Here is an 18,262-nt window from a genome sequence, read left to right on the forward strand (position 1 = left end):
GATAAATTTGCGAGAAGCAAAGCTACAGGGAACCAGGCAGAGGACCTTTTCGGTAAAAGAAGAAGAAGAGTTTGGATTTGATATCCCGCCTTTCACTCCCTTTTAAGGAGTCCCAAAGCGGCTAACATTCTCCTTTCCCTTCCTCCCCACAACAGTCACTCTGTGAGGTGAGTGGGGCTGAGAGACTTCAAAGAAGTGTGACTAGCCCAAGGTCACCCAGCAGCTGCATGTGGAGGAGCGAAGACGCGAACCCGGTTTCCCAGATTACGAGACTACCACTCTTAACCACTACACCACACTGGTAGTGGCGCCTGCCCTGTGGAACGCCCTCCCATCAGATATCAAAGAGATAAACAACTACCTGACATTTAGAAGACATTTGAAGGCAGCCCTGTTCAGCGAAGTTTTTAATGTGTGACATTTTAATGTATTTTTAATCTTTGTTGAAAGCCGCCCAGAGTGGCTAGCGAAGCCCAGCCAGATGGGCGGTGTACAAATAAATTATTATTGTTGTTGTTGTTGTTGTTGTTGTTGTTGTAATTGTAATGGATTCTGCGTCGGATGAGGCCTGAGGATCCGCGGAGTGTGCTTCCCAAAGCAGGGAACTAGACATTTGCTGGAAGGACTTGAAACCGTTGCCCGCTTGCAGCTGATACATAGAGATGACATTTTTGCTGTGCCATCTTTACTTAAATCCGGGGTCCTTTCTCGCTTCCTTAGGCTCCTGAAGGCATGCGGCAGCAGACTGACAGAGAAGCTTCTGGAAGGTGCGCCCACAGAGGATACCCTTGTTCAGATGGAGAAATTGGCTGGTAAGGCTTACGGCTGCTTGAGTTGGAAAAAGTGCTGGGTGGAGGAGCGGTTGTCATGCAATGTCACTCAACATTGATCTAGAACAGAACCTCAACGTACAATTAGCTGAGTAAAAACTTAAAACACGTTGCAGGATTCCCCCAAAATAGACCAGAGGCAATTGTATTTCATCCAGCAGAGCTTTTAATTGGTACTGAAGACAACTGAGCAGTAATGGTCACAAATCCAATACAATCAAGACTGGCACTGTCCATAAGAAATCCAGTTGCAACAGACTTAACTTGAACTTATACTCGGCTCCTTTAGGCCTTTTATAGTCAGCATGACCTTGACAGAAAGAGATAACCGATTTAAGCTGGCTGTACTCAGCTTCTCTGAAGGAATAACCCAAACATCAGGAACCTTCTGCTTGTTTCTTTCACACAGAAAAGCTTCCAGAACCCTCTTGAATTAATAAGACTAGGAAAGATCTCTACACATCAGATCAATACTCTAAGAAATGCAAACTGATACCCCCATCCACCCCCTACCTCCCCCCCCCCAATTTTTTGGGGGAGGAATGAGTGCTGAGCTTGGACTAGGAAACTCCGGCCTTAAGTCTCTCTGCACAACCCTCTTACCTTGCAGGGTTTATATATTGATTTACATATATATTGATGTACCGTATTTTTCCGTGTATAAGACTAGGTATTTTTTTTTACCAAAAAATTAGGTTTGCAATTAGGGCTCGTCTCATGCATGGGTCCTGCTGAGGGGGTGTTTTCTTAATTTGGAGTCCCCAAAAATAGGGGGAGTCTTATACATGGGGGCGTCTTATACACGGAAAAATATGGGTATATCTCACCTTTCCTTCTCTTGTCTCTCACTCAGATCATGCACACACACACTCTCTCTCTCTCTCTCACTAGTGCAGTGGGTGAGCTGAAAATAATGCCGATATATTTCACATTTGGTAATCAGTGCACCCTTGGGTTTTAGACAGTACATGAGGAAACGAGTCTAAAAAGCCTGAGAGACACATTTTCATGGTCCTCTAGTAGTTAGGGGGCTCATCTATCAGAAGTAATGTTTAACTTGATTTTCACGAAACTCGGCCCCCTGAGGTATATTTTGCTCTAGGAGGCTTAGTTTGGTCAGAATTGAGTATATGCTTCTAGAATGAACGCTAAATACATGACTTCTGGTAACTGAGCTGCCATAGCTGCTAGAGGGCCGGGAAAATTTGTATCCCAAGCTTTTTGGACTTGCCTACCCATGTACTGGGACGCGGGTGGCGCTGTGGGTAAAAGCCTCAGCGCCTAGGGCTTGCCGATCGTAAGGTCGGCGGTTCGAATCCCCGCGGCGGGGTGCGCTCCCGCTGCTCGGTCCCAGCGCCTGCCAACCTAGCAGTTCGAAAGCACCCCCGGGTGCAAGTAGATAAATAGGTACCGCTTACCAGCGGGAAGGTAAACGGCGTTCCATGTGCTGCGCTGGCTCGCCAGATGCAGCTTTGTCACGCTGGCCACGTGACCTGGAAGTGTCTCCGGACAGCGCTGGCCCCCGGCTTATAGATGTGAGATGGGCGCACAAACCCCAGAGTCTGTCAAGACTGGCCCGTTCGGGCAGGGGTACCTTTACCTTTACCTTTACCCATGTACTAGGGACGCTGGTGGCACTGTGGGTTAAACCACAGAGCCTAGGGCTTGCCGATCAGAAAGTCGGCGGTTTGAATCCCCGAGACAGGGTGAGCTCCCGTTGCTCGGTCCCTGCTCCTGCCAACCTAGCAGTTCGAAAGCACATCAAAGTGCAAGTAGATCAATAGGTACCGCTCCGGCGGGAAGTTAAACGGCGTTTCCGTGCGCTGCTCTGGTTTTGCCAGAAGCGGCTTAGTCATACTGGCCACATCACCCGGAAGCTGTACGCCGGCTCCCTCGGCCAATAAAGCGAGATGAGCGCTGCAACCCTAGAGTCGGTCACGACTGGACCTAACGGTCAGGGGTCCCTTTACCTTTTTACCCATGTACTATCTAATACCAAAGGGACACATTGGTTACCAAATGTGATTTCCTCCCCCCTCCCCCAGTTCTCCTACCCCACTAGACCCCCCCATCTCTTTCTCTCACCCCTCCCTCTCTTCCTTCCCCAAACACCGTCACACGACTTCCATTGTGTTTTCTTAGCACCAGCATAGTACCACACTCGCTGCTTAACACATGTGTGCAAACAGCTCCTTTCCTCTTCAGTAGGAGCGTGGAAGTGGGATTTCCTTCCTTTAAGGCCTTTCTCTCTCCTTTCTCCTGGAGATCTTGAGGAAGAATCGGAAGGCTGGGACAACTCTGAGGAGGAGGAAGGGAAAGCTCCAAGCCAGGGGGACGCTCAGGAATCCCGAGAGCTTGTCAAAAGCCCCACGGACTCCTCCCTCACCTTGGACTGCAGCAACTGGAACATGGCGCCCCGGAACCAGGGCTTCCGGTCCCTCCGGCACCTCAGACAGGTACAGGCGGGGTCCTGACCTGAGGCCAGCATGAGATTTTTAGAAAAAATTCATAGAAACAAAGAATTATGAGGTTGGAAGGGAACCCAAGAGTTTTCTAGTCCATCTGATCAGATGAAACTGTTTATTCCCATATTCTGCTAGGCCAGAGATGTTTAGGGAAGCTTTTAAGGTTTAATAGTTACAGATAGGTAGCCGTGTTGGTCTGCCATAGTCAAAATAAAAACATTCCTTCCAGTAGCACCTTAAAGACCAACTAAGTTAGTTCTTGGTATGAGCTTTCGTGTGCATGCACACTTCTTCAGATACACTGAAACAGAAGTTGCCAGACCCTTCTATATAGTGAGAAGGTAGGGAGGGGTATTACTCAGAAGGGTGGTGGGAATGGGAGATTGGCAGATAGCTGAGATGAGCCTGTTGACGACTCTTAACGACTGTAATAGGTCTTACAGGAAAGACCTCTCACCCCTTGCCTTTCCCTGTAAGACCTATTACAGTCATTAAGAGTCGTCAACAGGCTCATCTCAGCTAGTAATACCCCTCCCCACCTTCTCACTATATAGAAGGGTCTGGCAACTTCTGTTTCAGTGTATCTGAAGAAGTGTGCATGCACACGAAAGCTCATACCAAGAACTAACTTAGTTGGTCTTTAAGGTGCTACTGGAAGGAAGGTTTAATAGGTTATTGTATTTTAGTGTTTTGTTGGAAGCCGCCCAGAGTGGCTGGGGAAACCCAGCCAGATGGACAGGGTATAAATAATAAATTATGTATATGTTGCTTGTTTTTTCAAAATTTGTCAAGAGCCTTCTTGATTTTTAGACTGGGCATTGTTTTTATTCAGTCTTTTAAAATACAACCAACGACACTGCTGTAACTGTGTATTTTTGAAAAACAGCAAACTACAGGGACTTGAGGTATAAAAAATGAGAATAGTCAGTGTGGCATGTAGTTTAGCAATATGACTCCCTCCTATGGCAATCCTCGCAGAACCTCTAGCCCAATGGTTGTCATTAATTTGATTGGAATTAATTTTATAATGAAATGATTTTAGAATGTTTTATCATTTTACTGGTTAGCCGCTCTGAGCCCGGCTTCAGCTGGGGAGGGCGGGATATAAATAAAAATTATTATTATTATTATTATTATTAAGAAGGAATAATTCCATCCAAGGAAGAGTGGCAGATAAAATTGATGAACTACATTGGACGCTCAGGTTGCGAACGTGATCCGTGCAGGATGCACGTTCACAACCCGCAGCCGCGCTCATGCGCAAAGTGCAGTTTAGCGCTTCTGTGCATGCGTGACTGCCAAAACCCGTAAGTAACCCGTTCTGGTACTTCCGGGTTTCGGCGGGTCCGTTACCCAAAAAAACACGACCTGAAGCGTCTGTAACCCGAGGTATGACTGTATACTGAAATGGCAAAACTTAACAGGAAGAATTAGAAAACCAGGAAGAGGCAAAATTTAATAAAGAACGGGGAAAGTTTATGATCTATTTGAAAAATTATTGTAAACAGTGACATTCATTGGTAGGTTTGGCAGAAGATTGGAACCATGGATTGGAAAAGGCTTTATCGTAATAGAGTTAAGGGAAGAGAAGCAGCAGGAAGATCATTATATGAGGATCCCCACAAAAGGGGTGGGGAGGAAAGTCAAAGGGGATTTCATGTTTTTATTGTGTTTGTTTTCTTTCCTTTTGCTTATTGTATGTCAAAGTGAAAATGCAGAAATTAATTGTATATATAAAAAGGAGTCATCTAGTCCAACCCTCTGCAATTCAGGAATCTCAACTAAAGAATCCATAGCAGATGGCTATCCAACCTCTGCTTAAACACCTCCAAGGAACTAGAATCCACCTCCCAAGGAAGTCTATTCCTCTGTCAAACAGTTCCTGCCATCATTCTTTCAGATGTTCAGTCGGAATCTACTTCCTTGTAACCTCAAGCCACTGGTTCGAGTCCTGCCCTCCAGAGCAGGCAAAAACAAGGTTGCTCCCTCTTTCATGGGACAGCCCTTGAGATATTTGAAGATGGCTATCCTATCTCCTCTCAGTCTCCTCTTTTCCAGGCTAAACACCCAGTTCCTTCAACCACTCCTCATCAGGCAATGTGGCCCCACCCACTTTTGCCATGCCCCGCCCCTATAAATGCAGGGCGTTTAAAGATTCTGCCTGCATTCTAAATTCATAACAACAGTAAGCCAAAGGGACAGTGTTTTCAGAACATAGGTGGCTGAGTTTGAAGGCTGCAGTGGAAAGATGACTGGTTGAAGCATGGGTAGGCAAACTAAGGCCCGGGGACTGGATCCAGCCCAGTCACCCTCTAAATCCGGCCCATGGACAGTCCAGGAATCAGTGTGTTTTTACATGAGTAGAATGTGCTTTTATTTAAAAGGCATCTATGGGTTATTTGTGGGGCATAGGAATTCATTCATTTCCCCCACCCAAATATAGTCCAGCCCCCCCTAAGGTCTGAGGGAAAGTGGACCGGCCCCCTGCTGAAAAGGTTTGCTGACCCCTGTATGAAGCTTGAGAGGATGCGTTAAAAGAATGGATGGTAATCTTTACATCATTACATCCTGAAGGTCCCAGGCCACAGAGAGGATAGGCTGGCCTCAACTAGAGCCAGGGCTTTTTCGGCTGTGGCTCCGATCTGGTGGAATGCTCTGTCACAAGAGACTAGGGCTCTGCGGGAGTTGACATCTTTTCGCAGGGCCTGCAAGACAGAGCTGTTCCACCAGGCCTTTGGCCAGGGCACAGCCTGACTCCCTCCTTTGGCAATCTTCACAGAACTTTAGCCTAATGGATGCCATCAATTTGAGTTGAATTAATTTTATAATGAAATGATTTTAGAATGTTGTACTATTTTATTGTTGTTAGCCGCCCTGAGCCCGGCTTCGGCTGGGGAGGGCGGGATATAAATAAAATTTATTACTATTATTATTATCATTTCCCCCACTTTAATTTTAGGTGCTGGGGCCTTCCGCTTTCCGCATGTTGGCGTGGCATGTGCTCATGGGGAACCAGGTCATTTGGAAAGCACGGGACGCAGACCTTGTCCAGTCCGCCTTCGACGTCCTTCGGGTAGGAACCTAAGAATCTGCCTTGTCAAACCCTCAGCCCACCTGGATACTGCCTGCACTGATTGACAGGGGCTCTGCGGGACTTCAGAAATTCCCAGCCCTGCAGGGAGATGCCAGGATTCGAACCTGGGACCTTCCAAATGCAGAGCGGGTGCTCTACGACTGAGCTACCACCCTTTCGCCAGAGCCGTGTCTTCTCTCCGTTACCCGGGCCCAAGCATCTTGGGGGCGGAGAGGTGTCTGGCGTTGATTGGCTGGGCTGCCCTGATGTCACAGAAGGGGGCGGGACAGGCAGAGAGCCCTTGCCCCCTTCCAGCCTGCTGCCGAATCGCAGAGCTGCGGGTTGCGAGAACGAAATCTGTGCGTGTGGCGGGTTCTCACCCTGCTTCCTTTCCGTTGCCAGACCATGCTGCCCATTGGCTGCGTTCGGATCATCCCCTACAGCGACAAATACGAGGAGGCTTATCGGTGCAACTTTCTGGGCCTCGCTCCCCACGTGCAGATCCCGCCCCACATTCTGTCATCTGGTAAGAGCACCTTAACCTCTTTTCTTTTTCTTGGGTCGGCTTCCAGCACATACAGAAACGTCAAACATCAAAAACTTCCCAATACTGGGCTGCCTTCAGGTGGCTTCTAAAAGTTGTATACGGTGGACGCCTTGGGTTGTGAACGTGATCCGTGCGAGATGCACGTTCGCAACCTGCAGCAGCGCGTCTGTGCACGCGCGGGTTGCGATTCGGCGCTTCTGCGCATGCGCAAAGAGCGATTTAGTGCTTCTGCGCCTGCGGAACTGCCGAAACCCGGAAGTAACCCGTTCTGGTACTTCTGGGTTTCGGCGCATCCGTAACCCGAAAAACGCAACCTGAAGTGTCCGTAACCCAAGGTATGACTGTAGTTATTTATCTCCTTGACACCTGATGGGAGGGCGTTCCACTGCCTAGAAGGCCCCATGAGTTTCATGGTGGAGTGGGGGATTTGAACCCAGGTCTCCCAGGTCCTAGTTGGACACGCTAACCACTACATCACACTGCCTTTCTGAATCGTATGTGGCAGATCCTCACCCTCTTGCAGATCATTTCAACTTTGCTCAGCTTTTTTAAAATACAGTGGTGCCCCGCAAGACGAATGCCTCGCAAGACGGAAAACCCGCTAGACGAAAGGGTTTTCCGTTTTGGAGGTGCTTCGCAAAACGAATCTCCTATGGGCTTGCTTTGCAAGACGACAATGTCTTGCGAGTTCCTGCTGGTTTTTTTCCCTCCCCCCCCCTTTCCCTAAGCCGCTAAACCGCTTATCAGCTGATCCGATCAGCAGATAAGCCGCTAAAAGCTGCTAATAGCGCTAATCCGCTAATCCGTCAATGGGCTTGCTTAGCAAGACGAAAAAACCGCTAGACGAAGAGAATCACAGAACGGATTCCTTTCGTCTTGCGAGGCACCACTGTATCTATATAAAAAACTTCCTTGGCCCCGCGCTTTATCATTATCGCAGCTCGACTAAAACTCTCATCAGAATAATTGGGAATTGGGGGTGTTTGACTGGAACTAGAGATGGAGTGGCCGCCGAAAATACGTACCAGTTTCATCTGTGTTTTACTGATTTGTTCACAAGCTGCCTTGGAGATTAATGTGGATGAAGGAGAGTTGAGCCAACAAGAAAGAATAAATCTCAGGTTGTAGTTCAGTGGTAGAACACATTCCTTGTAGGCAGAAGGTGGAGAGTGTCAGATCCTGGTGTCTCCAGTCAAAAGTACCAGGTAGCCAAGGGGGGAGGGCACATTTTGGGGCTTGTGGTCAGTTCCGGATTTACGTATAAGCCAAACAAGCTATAGCTTAGGGCCGCACTCTCTTAGGGGCTACAAAAAAAATTAAAGAGTGGGGACTGGATGTACATTTCCAAAATATAAGATAAAAAACAAATAAAATAAAACCTACATACAGCAACAGTGTTTTGTGTTGTGTAGGCTCCTGTTATGCGCAAATGGCTTTAGATACCTATTAGGTCCATAAATTACCATATAGCATATATTCAACACAAAAAACCACGACAATTTGTTGTTGACAAAGGACAGCTGGACATATAAAGGGCCCCATTACCTTCAGTAGCTTAAAGATAAAGGTAAAGGTACCCCTGACCATTAGGTCCAGTTGTGACTGACTGTGGGGTTGTGGAGCTCATCTCGCTTTATTGGCCGAGGGAGCCGGCGTACAGCTTCTGGGTCATGTGGCCAGCGTGACTAAGCCGTTTCTGGCGAACCAGAGCAGCACACAGAAACGCCATTTACCTTCCCGCCAGAGCGGTACCTATTTATCTACTTGCACTTTGACATGCTTTCAAACTGCTAGGTGGGCAGGAGCAGGTATAGCCAGACCTAGCAGTGTACACGCAGAATCCACGGAAGCAATTGGCGACTTGGCTGCAGACAGGATAGACGAAGCAGGAACCAGGAGATTGTAGTTAGGTGTTTATTATATACAGTGGACTATTTACAAGAACAGAACACAGATCTTTTGCTAGCTCTCTCTGACACGACTCACAACTCCTACACTGACACAGAACTCTGAACACTGAACTAACACATTCCAGTTAGTAGGCCATTAATTATCACTCCCTTGAGAGAGCTTGACCAATCAGGGAGTTGTCTCCATGTCTCTGTTATCACCAGGCAGACTTACTCCTTTAGATTGCCTTCTGGCTGTCTGCCAAACCTTAATTGACTCTGTTTGAGTAGGTGCACATACACAGTTTCCCAACAGCAGGGACCGAGCAATGGGAGCTCACCCTGTCACGGGGATCCAAACCGCCAACCTTCTGATCAGCAAGCCCTAGGCTCTGTGGTTTAACCCACAGCGCCACCTGCGTCCCAGCTTAGGGCCTCATCAAACTTAAATCCGGTCTTGCTTATGGTACACTTGCAATGTTGAGAGACCGCCATGGGCACTATTCATCTCCAGTTGCTTCTTTGCTTTTCCAAAGGATCTGGGTAAAACGTGATCTGGTAGACTTAAAACAGATCCTCTTGAATTTGCATGTTTTTCATGTGGGATTTCCCCCCCCCAAAAAAACCCCATTGTATTAGATTTTCTTCAATGAATCACGCCAGTTGTTTTGTTTAAGACAGCTTTTTTTTGGTCCTGGTAACAGTAGCAGCTTAGGAACCAACAAAGGTGGAGTCCACAAGCCTGTAAGATACACAAGTATATAAAGGCACCCCCTTGTCTTAGCTTTACCCATGCGTAGAAATTAAGCCATGTTCTCAGAGGAAAAGCATGCGTCCCTGATTCAGCAGGAAGAATTCAGCGTCTGCTTTTGTCAGGCCGGTCCAGGCTGAGATTGTTTTCCTGCACAAACGCTCTTGACAATAAACAGATTCTCCTAACGATACCCTTCCACACACTATTCCCACATCTCTTCCTGTGTAGGCTGTCCAAAAATGTATACATCAATACGTTTGCTCGCTACCCCATCAGGATAAAGCTTACAATGGTAGATTTTATTTTACTTTGTTTTCCTGCACAATCTCTGGGCTGAATCCAGCGTTAGTCATTAGCATTCCTGTCCATTGATTTCAGTGGGTCTACTCTTGTGACTAACGTTGGACACGACAGGCGGATGAGAGTAGCAGTCCAGAATCTGGAAGGCCCCTGGTTCCCCATGCCTGCTCTAACCATTCTACTGCACTGTCTCTCGGTGTGGTATCTAACTATCCTGTGACTAATTTTGGGACGTGTCTCAAAGGCTGCACTGTGGTGAGTCAAACTGTTTGCAAAACTCTAGTGTGAGCTTTCTTTCCCTTTTAGAGTTCACCGTCCTTGTGGAAGTCCGCACGGCCACGCGGTCGAGTCTCTACCCTGTCTTGTTTGACGATGAGCAGCCTCTCAGCAAATATGAATTTGTGGTCACAAGTGGGAGCCCCGTGGCAGCAGACAGAGGTAAGTAGCGTCCATAACAAGAACAGAGTCCTTTGTGGTAGCCATGTTGAAACGGCTGTCACCACGATAAATCAGAGATACCTACCCTGTTGCTGTTTGTTTTAGGGGAGGGTGGAGGAGAGGAATTAGGTATGCAAAAAGAGAAGTCGTGTTTAATAATTATAATAATAATTTATTTATAGCCCTCCCTCCCCAGCCGAAGCCGGGCTCAGAGCGGCTAACAACAGTAAAAGTAACACAGTTTACATAAAATCACAATCAATTAATTGAAATATATTTTAAAATCACTTCATTCTAAAATCACTTCTGAATCAAATTAATGGCAACTATTGGGCCAGAGTTCTATGAGGATTACCAAAGGAGGGGGTCAGACTGTGCCTTGGCTAAAGGTCTGGTGGAACAGCTCTGTCTTGCAGGCCCTGCGGAAACATGTCAAGTTTGTGGCATGAAATACTGTACTTTTCCATGTATAAGATGCCCCTGTGTATAAGACGCCCCCTCTTTTTTTGGACTCCAAATAGAGAAAATGGGAGGGGGAGATTGCCCACAGTTGTTGAGCTTTCTTGGGGGGGGGGGTTGCTGAAAATCGCTCCCCTGCAGGAACGCAGCAGCCAATTGCATGCACATTGGCGATGCCACCAATCGTCTGCACACTTGCTCAAAGCAAGCACCAATTGCCTGCCCAATTGTCGTAGAAGCCAATAGCCAGCAGACCTTGCAGCACCCACCAATCACTCACAAAAACACCACAGGCAGTGTCCTGCTCGCGGCAGCCACCAATCACACCTCTCCACTACCCGTGTATAAGATGACCCCAGGTTTTTAGCATAATACTTTAATGAAATAACCTAGTCTTAAACACCGAAAGGGACGCGGGTGGCGCCGCGGTCTAAACCACAGTGCCTAGGGCTTGCTGATCAGAAGGTCGGTGGTTCAAATCCCCGCGACTGGGTGAGCTCCTATTGTTCGGTCCTTGCTCCTGCCCACCTAGCAGTTCGAAAGCACCTCAAAGTGCAAGTAGATAAATAGGTACCGCTCCGGCGGGAAGGTAAACGGTGTTTCCGTGCGCTGCTCTGGTTCGCCAGAAGTGGCTTAGTCATGCTGGCCACATGACCCGGAAGCTGTATGCCGGCTCCCTCGACCAGCAAAGTGAGATGAGCGCCGCAACCCTAACGGTCAGGGGACCTTTTACTTTTTTAAACACAGAAAAATACGGTACCTTCATGGGGCAGTTTGGGGCAGCAGTAAAACTGCTAGCACATTTGCAAAGCCAAGCAGGGTCTGGTATGGTTTCAAATGGGATGGGGGACTGCATGTTGAGATTAGTGTATTGCAGGGGTTGGATTAATGACCCTTATAGTAAGACAATGCAAGCTATGGGGTTGTGCCAAAGGACAAGGTGGATTTTGTGGAGGTTGCTACCTGCATGTGATAGAAATTTTGTAAGTACATATTTTTGCCCAATGCTGCACTGCCTGCTTCCAGAGCACTTAATAGTGCAGCACAGCTAAGTATTTTTCTTTCCGGTTCCAGTTGGTCCCACCATCTTGAACAAGATTGAAGCGGCCCTGACGAACCAGAACCTCTCTGTGGATGTGGTGGACCAATGCCTTGTCTGCCTTAAGGAGGAGTGGATGAAGTAAGTGTCCAGGAGCCTTGAGAAAAAGGTTGCTGGATGAGGCCAGGGCCCTGTTTTAAGCTCAGCACCTTGTTTTCTCAGTGGCCAGTCAGAGGCCTTCGGGCATAGCTGTCAACCTTCCCTTTTTTGCGGTAAATTCCCTTATTTCAGCGCTGTTTCCCACTGCTTCCCGCTGCTATCCCGGATTGTTAGATATCCTGTAGACTGTCCCCGGGACAGGTGAGGCTGCTGATCCTTTATTTTTAAATCTGAAAGTTGACAGCTATGCCTTTGGGAAGCCTGCAAGCAATGACCTGAATGCAACAGCATTTTCCCCTGCTTCTGATTCATTGCAATGGGTGTTCAGAGGCTTTATCAAACCCTCAGCTTAATAATAACAATAACAATAATAATAATAAATAATATTCTTTATACCCTGCCCATCTGGCTGGGTTTCCCCAGCCACTCTGGGCAGCTTCCAACTTATATAAAAACAATTAAACATTAAAAATCTTCCCCGTACGGAGCTGCCTTCGGATGTTTAGGGACAGAAAATTATACGGCATTCTACTACGCAAAGTGTTGGCTGCGTATGAATTTTCTTTCCCTTTTCCCACTGCAGCAAAGTGAAGGTCCTCTTCAAATTCACGAAAGTGGACAGCAGGCCGAAAGAAGACACCCAGAAGCTGCTGAGCATCTTGGGAGCGGCTGAAGAGGACAACGTGAAGCTGCTGAAATTCTGGATGACCGGCCTGAGCAAGACCTACAAGTCTCACCTGATGTCGACGGTCCGCAGCCCGACTTCTTCGGAGTCTCGAAACTAGGAAACTAGAACTCTTTCGGCTCTGCTTGAGGAAACCCTCGCTTGAGCCTTCAACCTGGATGTTCTCCGTGCAGCAGAGCCGCCCGGCTGTTTCAGGATGCGAGGGGACGCAGAATCTCATGGCGTATCCTCCGCAGATCAGAGCGTGCTTCTGTGTGCTGGTTTGCAATAGGTTTGGAGCGCCTTATCCTTCCTCCTGATGGTAAAGCTTCTTTGGCAAGAAGGCTGTTACCTCTTGAAATCTGAGGACTGAGGGGGCTTCTGGGCTTTCTCCTCTGTGACACCAGACTAGAGAGGTGAGGTGTTTTATTACCTGGTGAGACAGGCTTCATCAACGCCTTTCGTAATCTGGTGACCACACATGGCAGCCTGAGAATTTGAATTAGTCTACGGATGGGTTGAAATGGTATCTCAAATGCCCTGCAGCATCTAAGCAAAATTAAGTGGCTATTATTTGATGCCCCTCCAAACTCACAGACAGGACTATTCCTGAGGGGGCGCCTGTCCCGACGTCTGCATTTAGGAACCACTTTGCAACCATCCTGTTCCCCCCGTGTTTGGAAGTTTTTCCTCCAGTAAGCAAGCCTGTATTGTGGGAAGCGACCTTTGATTCCCCAAACTCCCCATCTGAAGAATCCGCCGAGAAAAGCTGTCCAGCAGGCTGAGACGCTGAAAAAGGCATGTTTGGCTGCTCTAATTTGAACGAATTTGTGGAGACCTCTTCTTCTCAGGCAACAGGAGGACAGGAACCCCTGTCACCTGTCCTGCGCGGGAAGCTAGGCAGGAGAGACCTGGGAAGGAAGACCACGCTCCCAAGTGAGGTGGTGATATCCAATTTGCATATTGACCTGCCTAGCGGAGCAAATAGGGAGGGGACAACCCTATTCCAGGATGCCCTCTTCCTTGCAGCAAAACAGAAGCTTACACTTAAAAATAAATGAAATTTATCAAAAAGTCCTGTACTGTATTCTGGAGGAAGGCAACGTGAACTTGCATCCCTGTTTTCCAGAGTTATGTTGCTGCCTTGCACTTTTAGCAAGATCTGACTCTTGCCTACTTACTAAGACTTATTTGCCAGTAGCAAAAGGAAAGGAAGCAAAAGAATTGTTTTGCAAGTGCATTGCAGCTTTATATCCTGCATGGTTACATACCCAGTTCCTTTTCCTAAACTATTTCGATGTGCAAGAGCTCATGCATTCAGTTGCAAAATGGGAGAATATTTCAAGGGTGCCATTAACTCTCTCCCTTTGGTTTCAGTGGGACTTGAAGGATTAATTTTGAATGGATTGTACCCAGCCTAGGAGGTAGTAGCTTTTGCTGCTGCACAGCCTATTTCTGGTGAAATGGAATTTGCAGAAATAATTTCTTTTGAAACGTGTTCAAGAACGTAAACATTAGTTACCGTAGTTCCCCCCACTCCCTTACCCCATGAAGTTTTTATTTCTAATTGCATAACTAAGGTGATGGTGGACAAACTCCACAAATCTCCTTTGCTGGGAAAGAAAACCTAAACTTAAAATATTTAATGTTTTATTTTAAAATGGGGAGAAGTGAAAAAAATAATAGGTGAGCCTAGGTTTGCGGTGTCTGATTTTAACATTTTTTATCTTGGCGTATGCGGTTAACATATTTATACTAAACTACTCTACAGGAAGATTCCTCTAACAAAACTAGCTATTCTTTCCATTTTGGAGATGTTAGCAGGTCCTTATTGATTTTTTGTTAATTATTTCAGAGTGTGTAAAACTGCGAACCAATAAAAAAAAATGCTGTATTTTTTCCCCTATGAGGAAAATGTGGATTTTACTGTTTCAGCCCAGTAAAACAGTGCCTAATGGGCAAGTCACTTTCCATTTGAAGTAACATACCCTCAAATCAGCTGTAATGGGAATTGGGGTTGCTTGTGCGTAAACTGCAAACTGCTCCAAGCTAGCCGTGTAGCTAAAACTTTCCCCGGTTGACAGCCCTTGAAACGCGACTGTCTTAGTCACTGGCAGAATCCGTCAGTGGGCGGGACCTAAATTTGCGCCAACATAGGAGTTGTTTGACTCCAAGTCTCCGCCTAGATTCCCTGCGTGGAAGCCTTCTGCGCAGCGTGGGCGTGCCAAGCGGAGGTCCTGTGCTCTCTCCGCTGATTTCACTGGAAGAGTCTCTGAGCCTTCCCTCCGCCTTGCTCTCGGCTTCCCCTTTCTCCCTGGTGTTCCCTGGATTTCTTTCCCCCGTGGGAATCCTCTCTCTCAACTTGCTAGTTCCCTCCCCTGCATCACTGGAGCGACTTTCCTCTCCTCTTCCCTCTGATGGCAGTTCCCTGACATCAGCTATCTGCTTGTCGAATTGCTTAATATGTGGGAGGCTGGTTAAGAATTTGATCCCTCCTTACTCTAAAATGAAAGGGGGCTAGACTCTCAGTCATGGGCGTAGCCAGGATTTTTTGTTGGGGGGGGGGCCAAGGCTCAGCAACTTTTGCTTTCCAAAAAAAATTTGTTGGTCCATCCAACGACAATGGGTAGATCACTGTCAGTTTTTAATACTGTGAGTGGATCACAGTCTGTTGGGAGTTGGACGTACCTGCCCTAGATGGTTGCAGCATCCACACAGGGCATAAGCTGGCTTTGTATCTTGACTGGATACCAAAAAAGGACAAGGTGCCTTTTTCACGCCACTGAATCAACCGACCTTGAGCGTCTAAATAGAGCATGCAGCATGTCTCGGTTCTGCAAGACACACCTGCTGTGTCTTGTAGTTTTGAAGCAAAGTTTCCAACTTTTGATTTAAAAAATCAGGTTGCCGTGGCTTTAAACATATGTAAAGGGACACTGCTTAAGTTGTTTCTTAGTTCCCAGTTCCTTATTTGCTTGAAAGTATGAACCCCAAAGTAAGCTTTTTGGGATAGCCCATATCCTATATCTATCTACTTTTGCTTTTATAATAATAATAATAATAATAATAATAATAATAATAATAATAATAATAATATTGGAGCCTGTTTTATTCCATACGATATATCTTTATTGTCATTGTCCCATGCAGAACAATGAAATTGGAAAACTACATATATAGCACAAGTGAAATTTATTATTATTATACAGTGGTGCCCGGCAAGACAAAATTAATTCGTTCCGCAATTTTTGTCGTCTAGCGAATTTTTCGTCTTGCGAAGCACGAAATCCCATAGGAATGCATTGAAAATCAATTAATGCGTTCCTATGGTCAAAAAAAGTCCAAACAAAGCCAAATTTGGTACAACAACAGTTTATTAACTGCTCTTTAAAGTCACACATACTGTAAAGAGCAGTTCAAAAATTGAAGGGAAAATAAATTAACTTTATAAACATGACAGAAAAACATTTAAAAATCAACAAAGTATACAGTACATTTTCTAAGACTCTGGGGGACCACTTGAAGAAGGCTCCTCTTCCACTCTTTGCTTCTTGGTCAAGAACCTGTCCATAGTCTGCTGCTTTATCCGCCTTTTCAGCAGCTCCCTGAAAGACGACATGACCCTCGTATCATAAAAGTTCCCAGCGTCATGTGCCACGTGCTTCTCATGGTGGTGTAGATCTGCAAAAGTCTGCACCTCCTTCCATTTCTGGCAAATGTCCCTCAGTCTTTCGGAGGACAGCCGTTCCTCAGTTGCTTCCTCCTCTTCCAGTGAGGCCTGCTCCTGCGCAGCCTCTGCCTGCAGTTCGAAGACCTGCTGCGGAACGTAGCCCTCCGTCTTCACAAGCTCCAGGAACTCCGCTGCAAACTCTTCAGCCGCAGGAACATCAGAACTGGCAGCCTCTCCATGCCTGACCACGCTGTGGATGCCAGATCTTGTCTTGAACCGGTCAAACCAACCTCTGCTAGCCTTGAAGACTTCTGGCTCGGCTGAGGTTCCTGGCTGTTCCCGGATGAGGTCAGCGTGCAAGGCCTTGGCCTTCTCACAAATGACGGCCTCAGTCACTGTGTCCCCTGCACGCTGCTTCTCTTCTATCCAGATGAGCAGCAACTTCTCGACCTCCTCCAGGACAGCTGGGCGGTTCTTCACAATCCTGGTGACTCCCTTGGCTGCATCAGTCGCCAGGATCTTCTCCCTCATCTTCAGGATGGTCCCGATGGTCGATGGGTTCCTGCCGTACTCCCTGGCGATGTCCGTCACACGCATTCCGCCGTCGTGCTTCCGGATGATCTCCTTCTTTATTTCCAGCGTCACCTTCTCCTTCTTCCTCTCGCCGGCCACCGCAGCAGCAGTCTTCTTGGGTCCCATGGCAGCACAGCTCCTACCTTCGTAAACTCAGAAACAGAAAAAAAAAATCAGTGATGTGCTTCAAACCCAAAAAATACAAAAGCACCCAGCCACCCACCACACAGAAATTAAAACCCAGAACCAAGGCCTTGAATCCCAAGCACCCCAACCCCAAATCCAAAATCCGAAAACCCCCAAAAAAGTTTTAAAAGTTTAGCTTACCAAATGGATGAAAGAGAAGTTCTGGAAAAGCTTCAACAATCAACCACCGAAGTCCTCAGAAACCTCAAATGGCTGCAAAAAAAGTTTAGGAAAAGCTTCAAAAATCACCAATGTCTTCAAAAACCTCAACTGCTCCCACAGACACGCACCAACCCACCCACAACACAGAAATTGCAAACCCCTCCCCAACTGCTCCCCCAGCCCCTCCCCTACTGCTGCAAACCCCTCCCCAACTGCTTCCCCACCCAGACAAAAAAAAATTTCAAAAAATAACAACATGGCCAGCACTCAGAAATTCAAACTCAGAAAAATTTTCAAAAATAAACAGCCATGCCTAGTGGTCACAGAAAATCATAAAAATTCCCCAAAACCCCCACAAGCCCCCAGATTTCTGCAGAAACCTCCCCCACTGTTCCCCTAGCCAGCCAGCACTCAGAAATTCAAACTCAAAAAAAAATTTGAAAATAAACCACCATGCCTAGTGGTCACAGAAAATCATAAAAATTCCCAAAAAACCCCAAATGGTCCCAGATTTCTGCAGAAACCTCCCCCACTGTTCCCCCAGCCAGCCAGCACTCAGAAATTCAAACTCAGAAAAATTTTCAAAAATAAACAACCTGGCCCAGTGGTCACAGAAAATCATAAAAATTCCCAAAAAAGGCCCACAAGCCCCCAGATTATCGCAAACCCCTTCCCAACACCAAGTCCTTGAATCCCAAACACCCCAACCCAAAATCCAAAACCCCCCCAAAAAGTTATAAAAGTTTAGCTTACCAAATGGATGAAAGAGAAGTTCTGGAAAAGTTCTGGAGAAGTTTTGGAAAATCTTCAAAAGTGAGCAATGTCTGAGAAAAGGCTACCAAACCACGTGCTAACAGTTGCTCCTCGAAGCCAAGTCGCAACTGCAGCTGCTCAAGCTAAGCACCCTCGGTTTTAACGGTTTTTACACAAAGGAAACAAAGTCGCGAGACGTTTTCATTTTGCGAAGCAAGCCCATAGGGGAAATTCGTCTTGCGAGGCAAATCGCGGACGAAAAAACCTTTCGTCTAGCGAGTTTTTTGTCTTGCGAGGCATT

At 46.9% G+C, this 18,262-nt stretch overlaps 2 protein-coding genes and 2 long non-coding RNA genes across 7 annotated transcripts in view; 3 read left to right on the forward strand and 1 right to left on the reverse strand.

Moving 5' to 3' along the window:
* Window positions 1-14,523, forward strand: part of FLCN (folliculin) — a 28,849-nt gene extending 14,326 nt beyond the window's left edge. For both annotated transcript variants that reach the window (XM_082199760.1, XM_082199759.1), the window contains 7 exons: window positions 721-812; window positions 3,096-3,286; window positions 6,255-6,368; window positions 6,771-6,894; window positions 10,165-10,296; window positions 11,830-11,935; window positions 12,537-14,523. In XM_082199760.1, the coding sequence (XP_082055886.1) occupies window positions 721-812; window positions 3,096-3,286; window positions 6,255-6,368; window positions 6,771-6,894; window positions 10,165-10,296; window positions 11,830-11,935; window positions 12,537-12,738 (961 nt within the window). In that variant the 3' untranslated portion in view covers window positions 12,739-14,523. The remainder of the gene's footprint in view (window positions 1-720; window positions 813-3,095; window positions 3,287-6,254; window positions 6,369-6,770; window positions 6,895-10,164; window positions 10,297-11,829; window positions 11,936-12,536) is intronic.
* Window positions 1-18,262, forward strand: part of LOC309519151 — a 289,434-nt gene that overhangs the window by 89,682 nt on the left and 181,490 nt on the right. The window lies entirely within an intron of this gene.
* On the forward strand, window positions 3,293-6,224 carry LOC309519173. The gene is made up of 2 exons (XR_014213719.1): window positions 3,293-3,458; window positions 3,958-6,224. It is a non-coding gene; the product is annotated as an uncharacterized lncRNA (long non-coding RNA).
* Window positions 15,974-18,181, reverse strand: LOC309519099 (putative CENPB DNA-binding domain-containing protein 1). 3 transcript variants are annotated; one of them, XM_082199921.1, is made up of 4 exons: window positions 17,962-18,181; window positions 17,188-17,259; window positions 16,504-17,012; window positions 15,974-16,410 (listed from the first exon to the last, which is right to left on the reverse strand). In XM_082199921.1, the coding sequence occupies exons 3-4, from the start codon at window positions 16,984-16,986 to the stop codon at window positions 16,117-16,119; spliced, it is 777 nt and encodes a 258-aa protein (XP_082056047.1). In that variant the 5' UTR covers window positions 16,987-17,012; window positions 17,188-17,259; window positions 17,962-18,181; the 3' UTR covers window positions 15,974-16,116. The 3 variants fall into 3 exon arrangements, with proteins under 3 accessions (XP_082056047.1, XP_082056046.1, XP_082056045.1); XM_082199920.1 differs by lacking the exon at window positions 17,962-18,181 and having other exon boundaries at window positions 16,504-17,003; window positions 17,188-17,946; XM_082199919.1 differs by lacking the exon at window positions 17,962-18,181 and having other exon boundaries at window positions 17,188-17,946.

This window comes from Podarcis vaucheri, assembly GCF_965113315.1.
Source record: "Podarcis vaucheri genome assembly, chromosome: 14".
Lineage (NCBI taxonomy): Eukaryota > Metazoa > Chordata > Lepidosauria > Squamata > Lacertidae > Podarcis > Podarcis vaucheri.

What these genes read in the sequence shown, in the direction of transcription:
- LOC309519099 (XM_082199921.1), bottom strand. Translation starts at nt 16,986, where the DNA reads ATGGGACCCAAGAAGACTGCTGCTGCGGTGGCCGGCGAGAGGAAGAAG. An exon ending in GAGAGGCTGCCAGTTCTGAT is followed by an intron (nt 16,411 to 16,503) that starts GTTCCTGCGGCT and finishes CTGCAGGCAGAG; the next exon opens with GCTGCGCAGGAGCAGGCCTC.